At 47.1% G+C, this 15,938-nt stretch overlaps 1 protein-coding gene across 1 annotated transcript; it reads left to right on the top strand.

Annotated features, from left to right (window-relative positions):
* Nucleotides 1-309: 309 nt before the first annotated feature.
* Nucleotides 310-14,508, top strand: PPCDC (phosphopantothenoylcysteine decarboxylase). Its single transcript, XM_009870457.1, has 5 exons — nt 310-462; nt 6,089-6,184; nt 8,567-8,695; nt 10,728-10,896; nt 14,359-14,508. Exons 1-5 carry the CDS (start codon nt 310-312, stop codon nt 14,442-14,444), a joined length of 633 nt encoding a protein of 210 aa, XP_009868759.1. The 3' UTR covers nt 14,445-14,508.
* Nucleotides 14,509-15,938: the final 1,430 nt, after the last annotated feature.

Genomic DNA, 15,938 nt, shown 5'->3' with positions numbered 1-15,938 from the left:
GCCCCATTTACTCTCGCTGCTCAGTGCCTAGAAGCTCAAGTCGAAATCTTGCTCTTCTCCTAGCAATTTCTTTTGCATGAACACGCTGAGAAACACGAGTTAAACACGTTAATTCCAAGCAGAGTGCGTAAAAATAATGTGTGGATCGGGGTCTGAGTGTTCATCCTCAGCCTGAGTTATTACTCTGTGTAGTCCAGGCTTAGATCTGTGCCCTCAGGAATGTGTCGATGTTGGAGCTAGCCACGATCAGAGGCACTCTTAAACTCTAGGGGTCTGCATTTTCAGGCACTTGTAGAGTTTGATTGGAGCATGGAGCCCTCCTCCCCACCAGAGCCAGGGGTTCCTGCAGAAAACAGCTCATCTGTGCCACAGAAAAAACACCATGTCCTGGTGGGTGTGACTGGAAGTGTGGCTGCCCTGAAGCTGCCTCTCCTCGTTGCCGAGTTGCTGAAAATCTCTGGGGTGAGTAAATTTGTTGGTTGAGTATTGAGGAGATGTTGAGTGGCTTCTGTTGAAGTGTGAAGTTCCTTCTGGGTTTGAGCCCTTTAGTTTGAAAATTCGTTGGAGGAGGATTCCTCCTGTTTTTAAAAATCAGTTAATGCTTTTCCGTGTCATTTTGTACTACTTAAGAGTTTGTTTTATGTCAGGCTTGAAGAGCAGTATGTACTCCTGGATATTGCTGGACTGCTGGTAACCTGGCATTGATTGAAGACATTGACCTTGACAAATTCCCAGTGTACCCTTAAGATGGGAAGTTGTGTGTACTGAGTTTGGACACGTTTGCGGAACTTTCTCCCTCAACATCCGGGGGGATGAGCCCAGCCAGAAGCTGCTAATTGTTACCCAATTAGAATGTGAAAACCAAGTGTTTGACCTATAAGCAAAGGCCACGCTGCCTTCTTCTAGTACCTTCGACTATGTATAAAAGGCACACCCTTTCTGTAATAAAGGAGCCATTTTTGAGCCATTCTAATACCATTCAGTTGTGTCGTGTCCGTCTCTACAACGACAAGTATGTACTCCTGGATATTTCCATAGGCAGACATTGAGATTCTGCAATATGAAAGTACTATTGTTCATGTCAGTAGGTACTTGGTTTGTTGTTTTGGGGATTTTGGTGTTTTGTTTTTTTTTGGTTGGTGTTTTTTTGGTTGTTTTTTTTCCCTAGTGTATGTCCTTGTCAGTCAAATTATCAGATCTGGCTACAAGCATAGGTGCTTTCTGGAACCTGAAATCTCTAACTAGGACATTGCAATTTTCTGTTGATGAGACGTGGAGCTTGCAAAGATGGACACTGATCTTGTAAAAACAGAAATGGAAAATACAAGCTGCTATGTGTGTTTTTGGATTTATGTTTTTCTAGTTTATGGTGTGGAGTAATAGAGGTGTCCAGCAGAGGCCACTAGTGACTAGAATCACGGAGGGAAACGTGGGAAAGTTTGCTGTAGAGTTCAAGTTAGAGGCAAACATAGAAAACCTTTAGCTTTTGTGAAACGGAGCTAGATGTTTTGGAGCAGTGAAATGAAAGAGTGCCAGGGTCAAGCGAGTGCACTCAAATATGCAGATTTGTTGGTTAGATTGCTTAATGAATATCCTTTTGGGTGATTTGGGAGGTTTTTACCTTGTAGATGCACTAACAGAGTCAGAAGAGGTTTGGTCCCCGGCTAATTTTGACGTACCTGGTTGATGTTGATATCTGGGCTGGAGAGGGTCCTAAAGATGTGGCGAGCTGTTGGGCAGCAGTTCTGCCAGTTGGGCTGGCGTCGGGGGTTGCAAAGTGGAGCCTCACTTAATTTATTACTCGCCCTGAAATGACTAGTGAGGCCGAAGGTCCTCACCCAAGGTAAGAGGCTAAAGAAAAATGATACTAAGGAAGGGGGTGACTAGACCAGGGTCAGGGATACGCGTCTTCTAATCCTCTGCCTCTTGGGTTGGCTTCGCTGGTGTGTCTTTTCCTTTGCTCTTGGTGCTTGAAACATCTCTCTTTGCAGGTGACGGGAAGAATGCGAACGATCCACTGGAGGAATTTAGGTCAAACGTGTTCCTTCTCTCCCAGCATTTGATTCGTAATTAAAAGCTGCAGAGAGCTGGGCCTGAATTCTCTGCCACAGCCTGTAGGTTCTGTGACGGCCATTGCATTGTGGCCACTGATTTAAGGCTTTAGTTGCATTAAAAAAGTGAAAGTGAAACATTCAGACCAGGAACTTCTGGTACCTAATTTATTAATTAATTAATGACTCTAATAAACTTCATTTAATTACTTATTTCTGATGTGATTTCAAGGCCTGATCTAAAGCTTATTGAGTCAGTGTAGCTTTTCCACCGAATTTAAGTCCTGCACAAGCCTGTGGCATCAATTTCTTTACTTACAGAACAGAACTTTAACAAGCCATTGGTGGAAGCTGGGCAGGAGCGGAGGAAGGCTTCGATACCAGAAGAGATGTGGTCAGAGGCTTGAAACCGGAGTGCTTAGTTTAAATTGATGTTTTCGCTAAAATGATGCTTGATGAACAGCTTGGCGGTGTGATTTTGCACTCATTAGACTTTACCATCTCCCTGAGGGTGGTGATGGATGTGACTTACTGCCTTCTCTTTAACCTCTTTGAAGATCTAGGAAATTCAAGGCATCAGCTTACACCTTTCAGGTTGTTACTCTTGCACCTGGTGTGTTGTGGGGAGACAGCACCACTATGAGCAGGTCTCGTCAGGACACTGGGTGATTCTGGGGCTGCACTACACTTACACACCTTGTCTCAGGCTGATTCTGAGAGTTTTTGAAGAGTCTGGCAGGAATACAATGACAGAAATCAAACTGGCAGGATATTGGTTAGTCGTAAAGAAAGGCAGGGATGAATTTTCTGTGAGCGAAATGTATTGCTCTTGAAGCTGCAGGATGCCTTGTAGGGTTAAATTGCATCAAATCATTTCATTGTGCTCCTGTCAGGGACTACTTTTTCTCTTCTGCAGCAGTTGTTACTGAAGCTCAGTCTGTCTGTAAAGATTTTGCTGTCAAAACTGAAAAAGTTACGGAAAAAAAATTATGTGGACACTGTTACCCCAGGCAGAAGCTGTTGTGCAGGAGAATCCTCTAATACAGAGCAACGATACTGTGTGAACAAAGGAGAGCAAATTTCTAAGTAAAGTTTATTCTGGAGAATTTTGCTTAAGCGGTCCAAGTAAAAGAACTCTGACTAGTGTAAACTGTCTCCAGTAAAAAAGTTTCTCTGTGTGGCTAGACTGCCTTTATTGTTTAAGCAGAGATATATCCACAGGCAAACAGAGGGTGTGCCAGGTAAATAGAAAGAAAAAAACCCCAACAAACTATGTAGGCTAAAGTGATCTTGAGAACACTGATCTCTTTCCAACGTAGCTGGAGGGACTTGAAGGACTTGCTCAGAACAAGGGAACAAGGCGCCCACCCCAGCACAAGAGCTTATTAGGAAGAATATTTAACTAATAGAGTAACTTTCTTGGAGTGGTGGAGTCATCACCACTCAGTGCCCTTGAACATCCCGCTGGTGTGCTCTAGCTCGTAGCGGGTTGGATGCACTACTAGATAGCCAGATAGTCCCTGTTCCTGGGCTTATGCTTTGAAGAAATATGTATTTTTTTAAAAAATGGAAATGATTATAACAATATCTGTTAAAAAAAAATTGTCTTTTGGGGATTTTTCTGTGTTCTTTAGAGAGTATTTCTGGTCTAGATTAGAAAGTTTTGAATAATGACACAATTGAAGAAGTGAGTGACAAAATACGTCATGTGGTAGATTGAGTTGTATCACCTAAAAATCCTTATACCATTATGGCTAACTGTAAAATAAGAATACCCCTAACAAACCTTACTGCTGAAAACTTTTACTGCAGACCCGTCCTACTGGTACCGTTTCAGAGGCCAGATATTCCCCTTTAAACTGTATATTGCTCTTTAAAAATCACCAAAGAAGTAGTACGGTGCAGACTGCAAGGTTAACACCTCCCCGAAGCCACGGCAGAGAGGAGAGCAGTGTTAACACCTTGGTGTGTGTCGCTGCTTGGCTCCCAGCTGCTTCCTGTGAGGTGAGGTTAGTATGGAAACAGATCAGTTGGTCGCTGCGAGCATGACCGTCACGCTCGAAAACGCTAGAAACGTGGCTCTGATTCCCAGTTGGGGTCCCTTGAAAAGAGCAAATGTTTAGAAGAGGCAAAGAAGCAAACACGCAGCACCAGGTACTGGTATTACATGCAGCTATGTTTTCCCTTTTTTCTTCAGGAAACAGGAAAAATTACCGAAGACCATGATATGCTAAGGCGGGGATTTTCCACTGTTCCCTGCTGATTTTTCTAGTCATGTAGGGTACAGATAATCAACACTGCTGCATTCCCAGTTGAATAGATAGTGTTGGGGAGATAGGTTAATGCGTTTTGTCACTTCAACCGCTGCTGTTGAAGATAGCTTCTTGGAGGTTGGAGGTTTTCGAGCAGTCTGTTTTAGCAAGAGTAGCGGATTGAGGGCTTCCTCCGTTTTGTACCTAAGATGACAGTTTTCTAGTGGAAGAAGTTGCTGGTGAGGCTGTTTTCTCCCCATTTTTCTGTTGGGCTGATAGAATCACGCAGCGAGTTGCACTGTGAGCTGCTTGAAGGGGTGAAAAGCGGCCTATAACAAGAAAAAGTGTTATTTTTCACTGCAGTCGGTGGCCTGAGGTGCATCTTCTGCCTTACCAGTCATTTCAGAGCACCTCCCTCCATGCGTCTATGGCCTGGTGTTAAGGTACATCCTTGGGAGAAATTGCAGATGGAAGTACAGTTGCAGGTCCTGCGATGAGCTCTCTTTTGTGGCTGGTCCCAGTGTGTGCGGAGCACCTTCAAGTCACAGCACGTGGCAGGCAGCTGTTTGTCAGAGCTGTGCCTCTGGGCAGCTCATGTGACATGTGGAAACCAGGGGAAAAATGCCCTTTTTCCACTTGTTAACATTTCTGCGGGAGGAAGGGCAAGAGTCTCGTGTGTCGTAGGGGCGCCTTTAGCACCTCATCAGTGTGCATGTCAAATAAACATCCAAGGGGCATGGTAGGGTTTTCCCAGTATGTGCCATAGAACTGCAGGTTCTTGGCTTTCAACAAGGCTGACAGGTTTATCTAAGATTCTGGAGGGAACCTCTGCAGGCTTTCACTCAGTCTCTTCTTTGTGGAAGCCACTGGTTTACTGTTTGGGCTGCACAGAAACCCTGGGCTATGAACATACCTACATAAGAGTTTTACCTCTTTCCAGCATCTTACTTTGATAGGAAGCATTAGCTGGAAGACACAACTCCCGACTTGCTTCTGGTATTTTTACCTTTGCCTGGAGAAAGTCTGATTAACATGGTTTTAAAAAATAGCATCCAGTAGCCTGTAGCTGCCTCCCCACCTTTGAGGAGGTCATCAAGAGAGGCAGAGAGATGTGCACACTGTGGTCCATTTGACCAAGAGATTGCACTCCCTCTTCTAGAGCTGCTCTTTCTTGTGAAGCCTTGTGCCGCAGAAGTGGGCTTGCTTTGCCTCAGCTAACCTACTTGTCCCTTAGCAGTTCTTTTGATCACTCAGCGCTGCGCTTTCTCTTGGCGCAGAGCTTCCTCTTGGCTCCGAGTGTGGGAAGAGTGATCCTGCGAGTGCCCTGTAGGCCTGCCACCCCTTGGCAGCCCTCTGTGCTGTGGTTAAGGGATTCCACTGAGGCATCTCTCCTACTCCCTTTGGCAGGCATATTTTGAGATTAAAGGGCATCTTTTACAGGGCTTTGGTCTGCTGCTTCTCACTGTCTCTTTGAAGTTCTGTGCAGAACTGCATCTCATCTGACCTGTGCCGTCCTCTCTGCTGTCCCCGCTGTGAACTGGCCATGGGAGCCCGTTTGGCAGGTGGTGACTGAATCACCTGCCCATGTCAGGGTGGCATGAAATGAGCCTTTGAATCCTGTGCATACCGGTGGTTGGCCTGACCTTTCCACTGGGAATAGGGGAAGATCCTCTGAGAAGCCACGTCGCTTTCAAAGTCATTGCAGCCTGAGCCCTCCTCCTCTAGCCAAGCTTTCCAGGATTGTCCTCAAGTCTAACCTTTGGTCTTTGTTTCTTTTTTGCTTAGCTTGAAGTGAGGGTGGTCACTACTGAGAGAGCAAAGCATTTCTACAATGCCCAGGAGATTCCTGTCACCCTCTACAGTGATGAAGATGAGTGGCAGGTGAGTTGTTCTTCTTTTGGAGACTGAGAGGGTTTCTGTACCGTCCCCGCTAGCCACATGTTTTGTACTTCAAGTCACTTTGTCATTCACTCGTGCCTTCTGATTCCAGACGGCCAATGGGTCACGCTTCAGAAAAAAAAACAGGCTCCCTGGGAGATTCACTTAGTTTTTCAAGTGCTGAACAGCAAATAGAAGTGTTCCTCTAAGTTTCTTTGCAAGAGACCACACTTTTTTATTTTTTAATCCTGGGCTGAGACTCAGTTCTGTGTTCTAGTAAGGTCTGCTTTGGAATACAGATTTCAAAGGACGTGGTTCCAACTGTGCTGTAAATGAGGAAGGAAAGAAAGGCTGCCCTGACTGTACTGAAGAAATTTACTGCCCTAGCAGACTTGGATCAGGCAGCAAGGGTAGAATTGGTCTCTTGCGCTGCTGGACTCAACCGCTATCTGCAGCGGAGAGGAGGAGTACCAGGAAACATTGAGAAAGCTGCTGCAGAGTCGTGGTGAGGGTGTTTGGTGCTTGTCATGAGTCATACTTGTCACAAAGGCAACAGCTTGATTCTACTTAATGCTATGTATTCTAAACCTGCCGACATCGCTGGCATTCACAGAACTACCCACAACTACTTTTCAGCTCAGTCCAGTGTCTGACAAGGTAACCTTGTGCTGGTAGTGATGCCCTGGTGCAGCAGCACAGAAGGTGACCAGTACTTGGCGACGCTGTGTGCCAGTGTGATAGGTGGCTGGAAGTCAGAGGGATCGTGGTGGAAGGAGTGTTTACCTCAGAGCTGTTCGAATCTGCACTCATGCATATGCATGAAAGAGCTGTTCTAGTAAGGGATAGCTCATTTGTCAGGGCTGTGAACATCTCTAGATGCTGTAAAATGGCTTTTTCTTTTGACTACAGCTTTGCTGATGTGCTTTGAGAGTCCCCAAGTCCAAAGAGAATCACTGTATAAACATCAACATTTGTTCTTCTATACATTTGATCTCTGCTTTGCGGTACCAATCCGAGTATGAGGTGATCCGCTCTTTACCAGTACTCTTGCTGATGGCGCTTGCACGTGAGCGTTCCTTTTATGTGGAGAGAGACAATGCTAGCGGCCACGGCCAGGAAGCTTTCTGGCTGGTCTAGGAGATTGGTGGAGATCTGCCGGATCCCAGGGTGCTACAGCTCCAGGCACTTGTTTCTGAGGAACCCTCAGTGAGAGTGGGTAATAGAAGAGGTGCAGGTCAGGCTTTGAGGTCTGCTAGAGCGCACTGAAAAGCAGACAGGAGCACTTAAAACCTTCTGTTCTGATGTAAGCCAGCTCAGCATCTGTTTGTGAGAAATTTTACTCTGAAAATAGAATCATAGAATGGCCTAGGCTGGAAGGGACCTTAGAGATCATCTAGTCCAACCTCCCTGTCATGGGCAGGGATGCCACCTCTCGACTAGACCTGGCAACACATGGGAACCGAGCGGGAATCGAACTGGTGACCTCGGTGTTGGTCATTGTTGCCAGCACCACGCTCAAACCACTGAGCTAATAAAACTATAGTATTCAGTGCTTCTAGAAAAAAAAGAACCAGAAGTGAATGGAGGAGCTGGGAAAGGTGTCAGGAAGCACCAGCTTTCTGGACGGTGTCTTTTTGTTGTGGTTTCCAGTGACTCAGAGAAGGAGCAGTTTGTGGCCCTGGTGCACCTCTTGCTGGCCTGCGGTTGTGTGTGTCCTCTGGGCATTAAGCACCTGATGCTGTTTTCTGCTTCACTCAACACTCTCCAGTTAACTGTGCTCTTAAAAAAAGACCAGGACTCTCTCGAGTAACTCAGAGGTTTAGTGCAAATAGAAATACTCACTTAAGAATCAGTATTTACTTCAGAGACATGTGAAGCTTATAAATCACACGGGCGTTCCTCAGGAAATGTGACCTCTGGTTTCATCCTGTCTGGTTTCAGTTGGCTAGTAGGCTGGAGCTCTTCTCCACTCAGATGTGCTATTTGTTGAGGGAGTTCTCCCGAAGCGTTCTGGAGCTGAGGAATAATGAGAAGGCGATGGGGAAAGCGCTTTTCTGCAAGTTGAAATCTGTGGTTGTTGGATATATGAATTGTTTTTGTGGGCAAAGGATCCCCATTTTTAGAGCACATCGGTGCCATCCATTAACTGTGCTTCCTAAAGGTAACTGCAGCCCAGCTTTCACCGGAGGATGGGGGGAAATGGGAAAAGTGAGCTCTGTGGCTGCAGTGTCCGGTTTCCCACACTGTCACATCTTACTTGATGTGAGAGTAATCCTTTCCCCTTAAGTTTACATGGTGGTTACTTACGTGGGATTCATGAAAGTGTCTGTTGTTCACAGCGTGCGTTGTGGGGGTTTGGTAATCTACCTCTTATCTCATGCACAGCTGTGGAAAGGTCGTTCGGACCCAGTCCTGCACATCGAGCTCAGGCGGTGGGCTGACCTCATGGTGGTGGCACCTCTTGATGCAAACACGCTGGCAAAGCTCGCGAATGGCATCTGCGATAACCTGCTGGTGAGTAACCGGAGCTCTGCCTGAGAGTTCTCTCACCTCCCTGTGTTAGGCTGCGTGACCTTTCTGTCATGGAAACTCTTGTGCTTCTGCAGCATCGAGAACAGTGAGATTTGCATGTTCTGTTCCCACCTCGTGCTTGTCTCTCTCTTCCTTCAGTACAGTTCCCCTCGTCTTTCTCAAACAGTTGTCCTTCCCTTTCCTGACCTGCATCCTTTTCTGGTCCTCAGCTCTGCCAGTCTCTCGTTATTTTCCAGTCCCTGCTTTGTGCCTTTCCTGCTTCTTCTGACGGGTGATATTTCTCTTTCTACATCTTTCTACCTCCACTCTCTGTCTGTCATGCATGTACACACACGTGTGCATACACATGCACACTTGCACTCACTTTTGAGTTCCTCTCTGCATTTTTTAGATGTGATCTGGAAAGACACCTGTGAGATCAGATAAAATTGTTTACTTCCTGCTACCTCACCTCCTCCCTCACCTAACTGCATAGCACAGAAATTCGAACATGCTCACACTTACTTACCTTCCAGTTTCAGCTACAGGGGATTTTGCTTGTCAAGGCTTGTTTTTCTGGTATTAAAAGTGCTCTGACTCAAAGGCTGATCAGAAAGTGTTTTAAAAGAGAATATTTCTCTGTTCAGGGGTGGTGACCTTCAGTGGGGCTGAATGCTTTGTGTCCAGGCATTAGGTCTTCATTAGGAGAAGTCATAAGCATTAACCACCCAAAAGATCTGCCAGGAAGCTACCGATCTGCAGGTGTTGCTGTGGTGCATCACCCTTCAGCAATGCAAGGAGGCTGGGACTAGGAACAGAGGGCAGGGCATCAGCTCTGGCCAAGGAGTCCTGCATGGCTACTTAGCTGTTCAGGTAGGAGCATATGTGTATAAATGAACAAAATGTACCTGGAGCAACAGCCCTCATTTGTACGAGCAGATTGCTGGAGATCTGAGAGAAGCCAGAAAGAGCTGTGGGAGGGACAAGCAAAATCTTGTCCTTCCGGGTGCCCTTGGTATAGGAGATGCGATGGTGGTAGCAGAGGGAAGAGCTCAGGAAGGCTGTTAGGGGTGCATGGCTTCACAGCTTCCTGCCGGTCTTTCCGGAGAGCCTTGGGGAAGGAAGAGGAAGGCAAGTGCTGGAAGTGCTGGTTGACAAGTTAGAACAGATTCTAGGAGACTTTCCTGTGCTGGGAAGGGTTCAAATCACAAGGCATAAAAAGAAGGATGGGCAGGGTTCTCGTAAGTCCTCTGCAAGCTGAGCAGAGACCCTGCACCACAGAATGTTGCTACCTGGGAAAGCTCCCTTTGCATAATTTAAATGCTGCTGGGGCTAGGGAAACTGATGGACATTGCATTAAGAGCAACCAGCATTTATTTTTAAGGAGATGAGGTGATACCGGGTTACGTGGAAGTTCTGTGTTACTGAGGAGCGAGATATGATTCCCTGTAGCATGTGGGAGCTGCTCGATGGTTTGCAGTCTGCCAGCATCTACTGCAGCAGCCCAGCTGTGTTCGTGTTGTCCTGTTTGTATCCTGGAAGCAGCAGTGCTTCTTTTGTGAGGAGATCCAGTTGGCACACCATTTCAAAAAGACACACTTGCCAACTTGTGTTAAGCTCTACAGCTGGCTTATCTGAAGTGTTGCCTGGGGATTTCTCTCTAGCTGATACGATCTGTGGCTACCCCTCACCTTCTCTCGGTCTCCCACATGGGCTGGCAGTCTGCATGCATCACGTTCCAGCTTGGTTTGCTCCAGTGATTGGGCTGCTTACTTGGCCCTGAGCCGGAGTGGGAAGGGATTTATCCTCTTTATAGCCTCTCTCATCTTTCTTGCCTGTCAGAGATGAGCTTCGCTGGAATGTAATACAAATTGGTGTCAGTCCTGGGGTTAGTCCAGCTGCACTGACAGATTGAGGCTTTTTGGCCCTCTAAATGACACCCAGGCTGGGAAAGCGCTTCTGTGCAGCGAAGTGGTGAGAAGGGATGAGGGGAGGCAGCCTATCCTCGAGCTGAACCTCTTGGCTTCCCTTGCAGACTTGTGTCATCCGCGCTTGGGATCTGAGCAAACCTCTGCTCTTCTGCCCAGCTATGAACACGGCCATGTGGGAACATCCCATCACGGCTCAGCAGGTGGAGCAGCTGAAAGGCTTTGGCTACACCGAGATCCCCTGTGTGGTGAAGAAGCTAGTGTGTGGAGATGAAGGTCAGTCCTCTTGACATGGCTTCTGACTCGTATTGCATGAATGCTGCTGTGATCCTGAAGGGTTGTGCGTTCTTCTGCCGTGTGGCCTCCAGGATGTCAAACCCCTGGGAGCAGATGCTCACTGCCAGGGTTTACACAAGTGAACTGAAGCTTGGCCCCAGACTAGATGAGATCTATTATTTTTATTCACTGATTTTTAAGTTGTCTTAAGGAGACGACAACACTTTCAGATGAGCCGTTAGATAGCCCTGGTATTTAAGAGAACTACTCATTTAAGAAGAGAGTAGATGAAAGAGAAGGAAGACTTTGTGGTGAGTGTTATCAGCGTGGGATTTGGGTGTCTTGACCTTGCGCTCTACTGTGACTGTGGGCTCCTTTCGTCATGCTTCAGTTCCTCATCTCTTACATAGGGATAATATCTTATCCCCAAGAGCAGACAGTGAACATAAGCGCTTTGCAAACATGGCTGAGGGTGTAGCTGGACATGCATTTGACATTTGTTGTTGTTTGTTGGCTGGGCTACTTCCCAACTGAGTTTTGGGTTGGGCTTTTGGCATCAGACTGACGTATTTGTGAAGTAAAAGAGGGGGGCAGCGAAGTTGTCGCTTAACTTGCAGTGCTAAGAAATACTACCAAAATGGTCATCCTTGTATTTTAAGAGCTGCTTTAAATGGAGATATTTTGGCTTTTGGGAGGTTTTGAGAAAGGTTTTTATGCAAGCAATTTGGTTTAATGGATTTGCCTTTTAATCAAAATTTTCACGGGCAAATTTTCTGTAAAGTGTCACCCAGTCCTCGTCATAATAGCAGATGTGCTATTACCTGTACAGTACTATCCTTATACTTTTTTTCAGCAACTCCAACTCTAGCAGGATTTTAGCTACTCTGTCAGACAGTTCAATAAACAGTCTGTAGCCAAGCCAGGATGTTAAAATATTCTTCATGGTTGAATTCTAGGGCTGGCTTAGCTTCTGAACTCTTAGGCAGGTGCAATGCTTCTAGAGAGCATTGTTTTGGAGCCAAAGACTAAGAAATATTTACAGTTAGGTAAGTGTAGTCAAGTAACTCAGACATCAGTTGAAATATCCTGGACGATTATGCTTCCACTGAGATTTTGGACTTGATTACATCAAATTTCTTACGTACTTGTAATAACATTAAGGGAAAACGCCCCAAAGAGGTCATTCTGCACAGACGTTTTTGGCAGAAGTGGGAAGGCCATCTGGTGTGGCTCCTCTGTCCTTTATTTTTTCCGTTCATCTTTTCTGGTACCTGTATGGTATCTCTTTTCCTGCAATAAGCAGCTGAGTGCCTCCCGTTCAGTCATGTGCTTATTCTTGCAGGTTCATACACCTGTGGCAGAGCTGGGTTGTTATCATCCCTCTTTCACAGACATCTGAGGTGCACAAAGAGCCACGTGAGTTGACTCACCCAGCACAATGGTTTGGAGTTGGGTGGTGAATGTGATTTCCACCTTCTGCTGCGCTGCCCTGCCCCTTTCCTGGGGCTTGCCGCCCTTGCAAGAGGGATGCATGAGCCCCACGAGAAGCAGCCTATGGTTCATAGCTTAGAACAGCAAAATAAACCGGCGCCGATGGGAAGTTACCTCATTTCACCGGTCGTTTGGGAGCTGCTTCGTATTCAGCTCAGATGTCTCTACTCTGAGAGCAAACTCCCGGAGGAGATCATAGGAGAGGGATGGTACAGATGGCTGGGGCAGTAGCAGCCACATCTGACTCAACTCTGCTTGTGTCTGTGAGTCAGTTCACAACAGGATTTTCCTGTTGGCATACATCAGGATTTTCCTGGCAGTATGAAGGAAAACTATGGCAAAGCAGTTGTCGTGGTTTAACCCCTGCCAGCAACTAAGCATCGCACTTGCTCGCTCCCTGTGAAGAAAATTAACTACCCCAGCCAAAACCAGCACAGCAGTAGTGGACTCCAGTGAAAACCCAAGACAGTCTCCAATACCAACTCTTTCCACAATTCCCCTCTTTTTTCAGGCCTTTCGTTCCAAGGCCTCCTCTTCCACGCGCATTTCAGTTTTGTGGGTTTCGTCCACGGAGGGGTTTGCCCAGCTGCCACCCAAGCAGCAGGTCACAAAGCTCACACATCTGGTGCAGAGGAAAAGAAATTCTGTTTGCGCCAGTTTTGTCTGTTGACATTGTGGTTTGTCTTGCTGTAAAAGAGGTTTATTTTCCTTAGCTCATGTGGCTGGTCTCACCTGAAATGAGCCAGATCCTAGAAGATTTCTACCTGTAGGCAAGAGCTATGCTGTAAGGCAGGCTGCCTAAGCAAGATTTTGCTCTGCTAAACCTAAAAATCCAGCTGTGAATTGTCAGAGGTGTGAGGAAGCGGGTGGTGGAGGACAAAGGCAGGCCTTGGAAATGCTCTCGAAGGGTGTAGCTCTGCCAAAGTGTGCAGAGGCAGTCAGGGAGGGAAATCCTCGGTTATACCCACTGACACCTTCTGTCCCAGATGAGGCTCGGGTAGCTCATCTCTGCCAGAACACTGAGGCTCCGGACAGATTCAGGGCAGTGATCTACCCACAAGAGAACACATCTCTCTGCTGCTCAGGACAGTTTTTCTCCTTCCCTTCTGTCTTTTGCCTACCCTCAGATTGTTACTGTATTTTAGAGGAAAGCAACAGCACAGCATAAATTAGATATTCATATGGCAACTAACCAATCCAAAAGGAAAGGCTTTTACATTTTGTTCTATCTAGCACTCTGTTTTCTCCAAGAATTTCTCCCAAGATTCAAGCTGGTGCGAATCCAGGACAGCTTTCTCTAATGTGGTTCTGACTGCAGAGTCATGGGAATAGTATGAATTCAGCAAGTCTTTTTTATAGGCAAAGACCATTTCAAAAAGTTTCTGAACGCACACAGTGCTTACACTGGAGGAAGGAGGTGAAATAGGGTATTTTTCCACTGACGTGCTTTGGGGGGCGCTTTTGCACGCTTGCCCCCAGGGCAGCGTGAACTAAGATAGTAACTCCCTGTGCAGTTAAGGGTTAGATGCAGATACCTCTGGAGATGATTCAGGACATGAGGCACTTATTAAGGTCATATGAGCTGCCTTCTGAGGTTTCCTGCCTCTCTCCATTGACTGAGGAGCTTGTGCTTCTGCTTAGACTTCTGAGTATGAGCCAAACTAATCGTGAATACTCTTCTTGCCCTCCTCCCCTGATGGCATTCATCTGGGCCACAGAACCACTGCAGAACCAGGTGGACCGAGCAGATCCCCTGGCCTCCACAGCTGCTCTCTTACAGGCAAGTCACAAGGAGACAACACGGGGACACCCAGTGAGCTTCACCGTCCCCGTGCCACCATTGTGCCTCTCATTTTTTCCACGGCGGTGCAGCGTGCAGGGAAGAGAGGCCATGGGAGAGGGGCAACGTGTGCCTCGTGCTGTCTCTGTGGAACGTGGATTTCACTGCGTGCATTTGCTCTTGCCCCGCAGGTCGAGGTGCCATGGCAGAAGTGTGGACCATCGTGGAGAGCGTGAAAAGGATCCTTGAAGAGCGGGACTTGCCAACGCAGAGCTGATGGTCTGGCGTGTGAATTGTATTTGTGTGCCTCCCTGATGATGTGAAGATAAAACCAACAGGAAGCTGGGTCGAGATGGCATGCCTACCTACAGCGCACCTTTCAACCGAAGGAGTGAAGCGGTTGTCTTCCAGCTGGTGCCAAACTGAAATGTGGTACCTCACTGCAGACTTTCAGAAACCAAAGCCAAGAACGTACTTCTTTAGTGTGGGAAGACTCTGTGGTATCTTGCAGAGAGGGAGTAACGTTCCATTAAGCTGCTCAGCCCCCGGTATTTCACACGTGCTCCTTTCTGAGGAGGTGCTGGGAGGAATTTCAGATCCAGTGGTTCCCCCATGAGCTGCTAGAGAGGCAAGTGCTGTGCAAGTCCTTGTGATGGGGATAATGCCAGCCCCTTCCAGCACATTGGTGCAGGGACATCCCTGCTCTCCAAAGCCTGGTCCATAGCTGTGCTGGCTTTGCCTTTCCAGCTGGAGCCACTGTCAAAAAAGCATTTCCCCTCCAGGAACTTAATAAAAAGAGAGCTTTTAATTCCGCCTCTGCCTCTTGTAGCTGAACTGGGGGAGGGTTCGCGCCTAACGTCATTGCTAAATCGTTGCTTCTGCATGCAGTTTTTATCAGGGATGGGCAAAAAATTGACTTAAAGAAGCTATCTAGTCCCCAAATTAGCCTTTGCCCTTTTGTATCTGTTGACTGGATAGAGATGTGCAGACGTCAACTGTGAACCAAAATGACACCTGCCCATCTGGGTGCTCCAGTGAGGAAATGAAAAGTCCCAGGCCCTTTTGGAAACCCAGGGTGGATGTTTCCCAAGGGAGTGGAGTCAAACTTCACCTACGGCGATCCTTTTCGGCTTGAAAATTAACTGACTGGCATGAAAAAATTGGGAAATCTTGTGACCCCGTGAGCCAGACCAGCCAGGCCTCCCCCAGTCCGACTTTTCATTGGAAACGTGATCCCGCTCCTGAGGGGAATGGGAGCAAACTGGGACTGCTGAACACATTGCTGTAGCAGAGCGCTGCTGACCCAGAGTTTATTTTTAACTAGACCCAGTCAAATTTAAGGCCTTTGGTACAGAACGTGCATCCTGCCTATGGGGGCAACCTTCAGACTGCTGCGCACGAGGGAAGAGGTTATCAGGGTATGTTTGCTTTCCTTATCTATTCCACACACATAAAAACCTCTGAACTTTCCCATTTTTGGCTCTTCCACTGACAGGGATTCAGAGCTTCTGGGGATCGGATCAGCAGCATCCTTGTGTGAACGGAACTTGTGGCTCACGCGAAGGGCCGTACCGGTACCGTGGTCACGAACTTTGCATTTTGCCAGCGAAGTGTTTGTGGTGTGACCTGCGTGGTTTGCTCACATTCTTAACGTGGTGAAAGCTACCTGCTCATCAGAGGACCTTACTTGAAGCTCACAGAAGGCAGCAGAAGAGATGCTTCTTGGCTTCCATGTGTTCTGTAGCGTGCGTTGTTTTCTCCCACTTGCAGA

The sequence above is a fragment of the Apaloderma vittatum genome, unplaced genomic scaffold, assembly GCF_000703405.1.
Source record: "Apaloderma vittatum isolate BGI_N311 unplaced genomic scaffold, ASM70340v1 scaffold16835, whole genome shotgun sequence".
Classification (NCBI taxonomy): domain Eukaryota; kingdom Metazoa; phylum Chordata; class Aves; order Trogoniformes; family Trogonidae; genus Apaloderma; species Apaloderma vittatum.
This window is presented reverse-complemented; position numbering and strand designations above follow the sequence as displayed.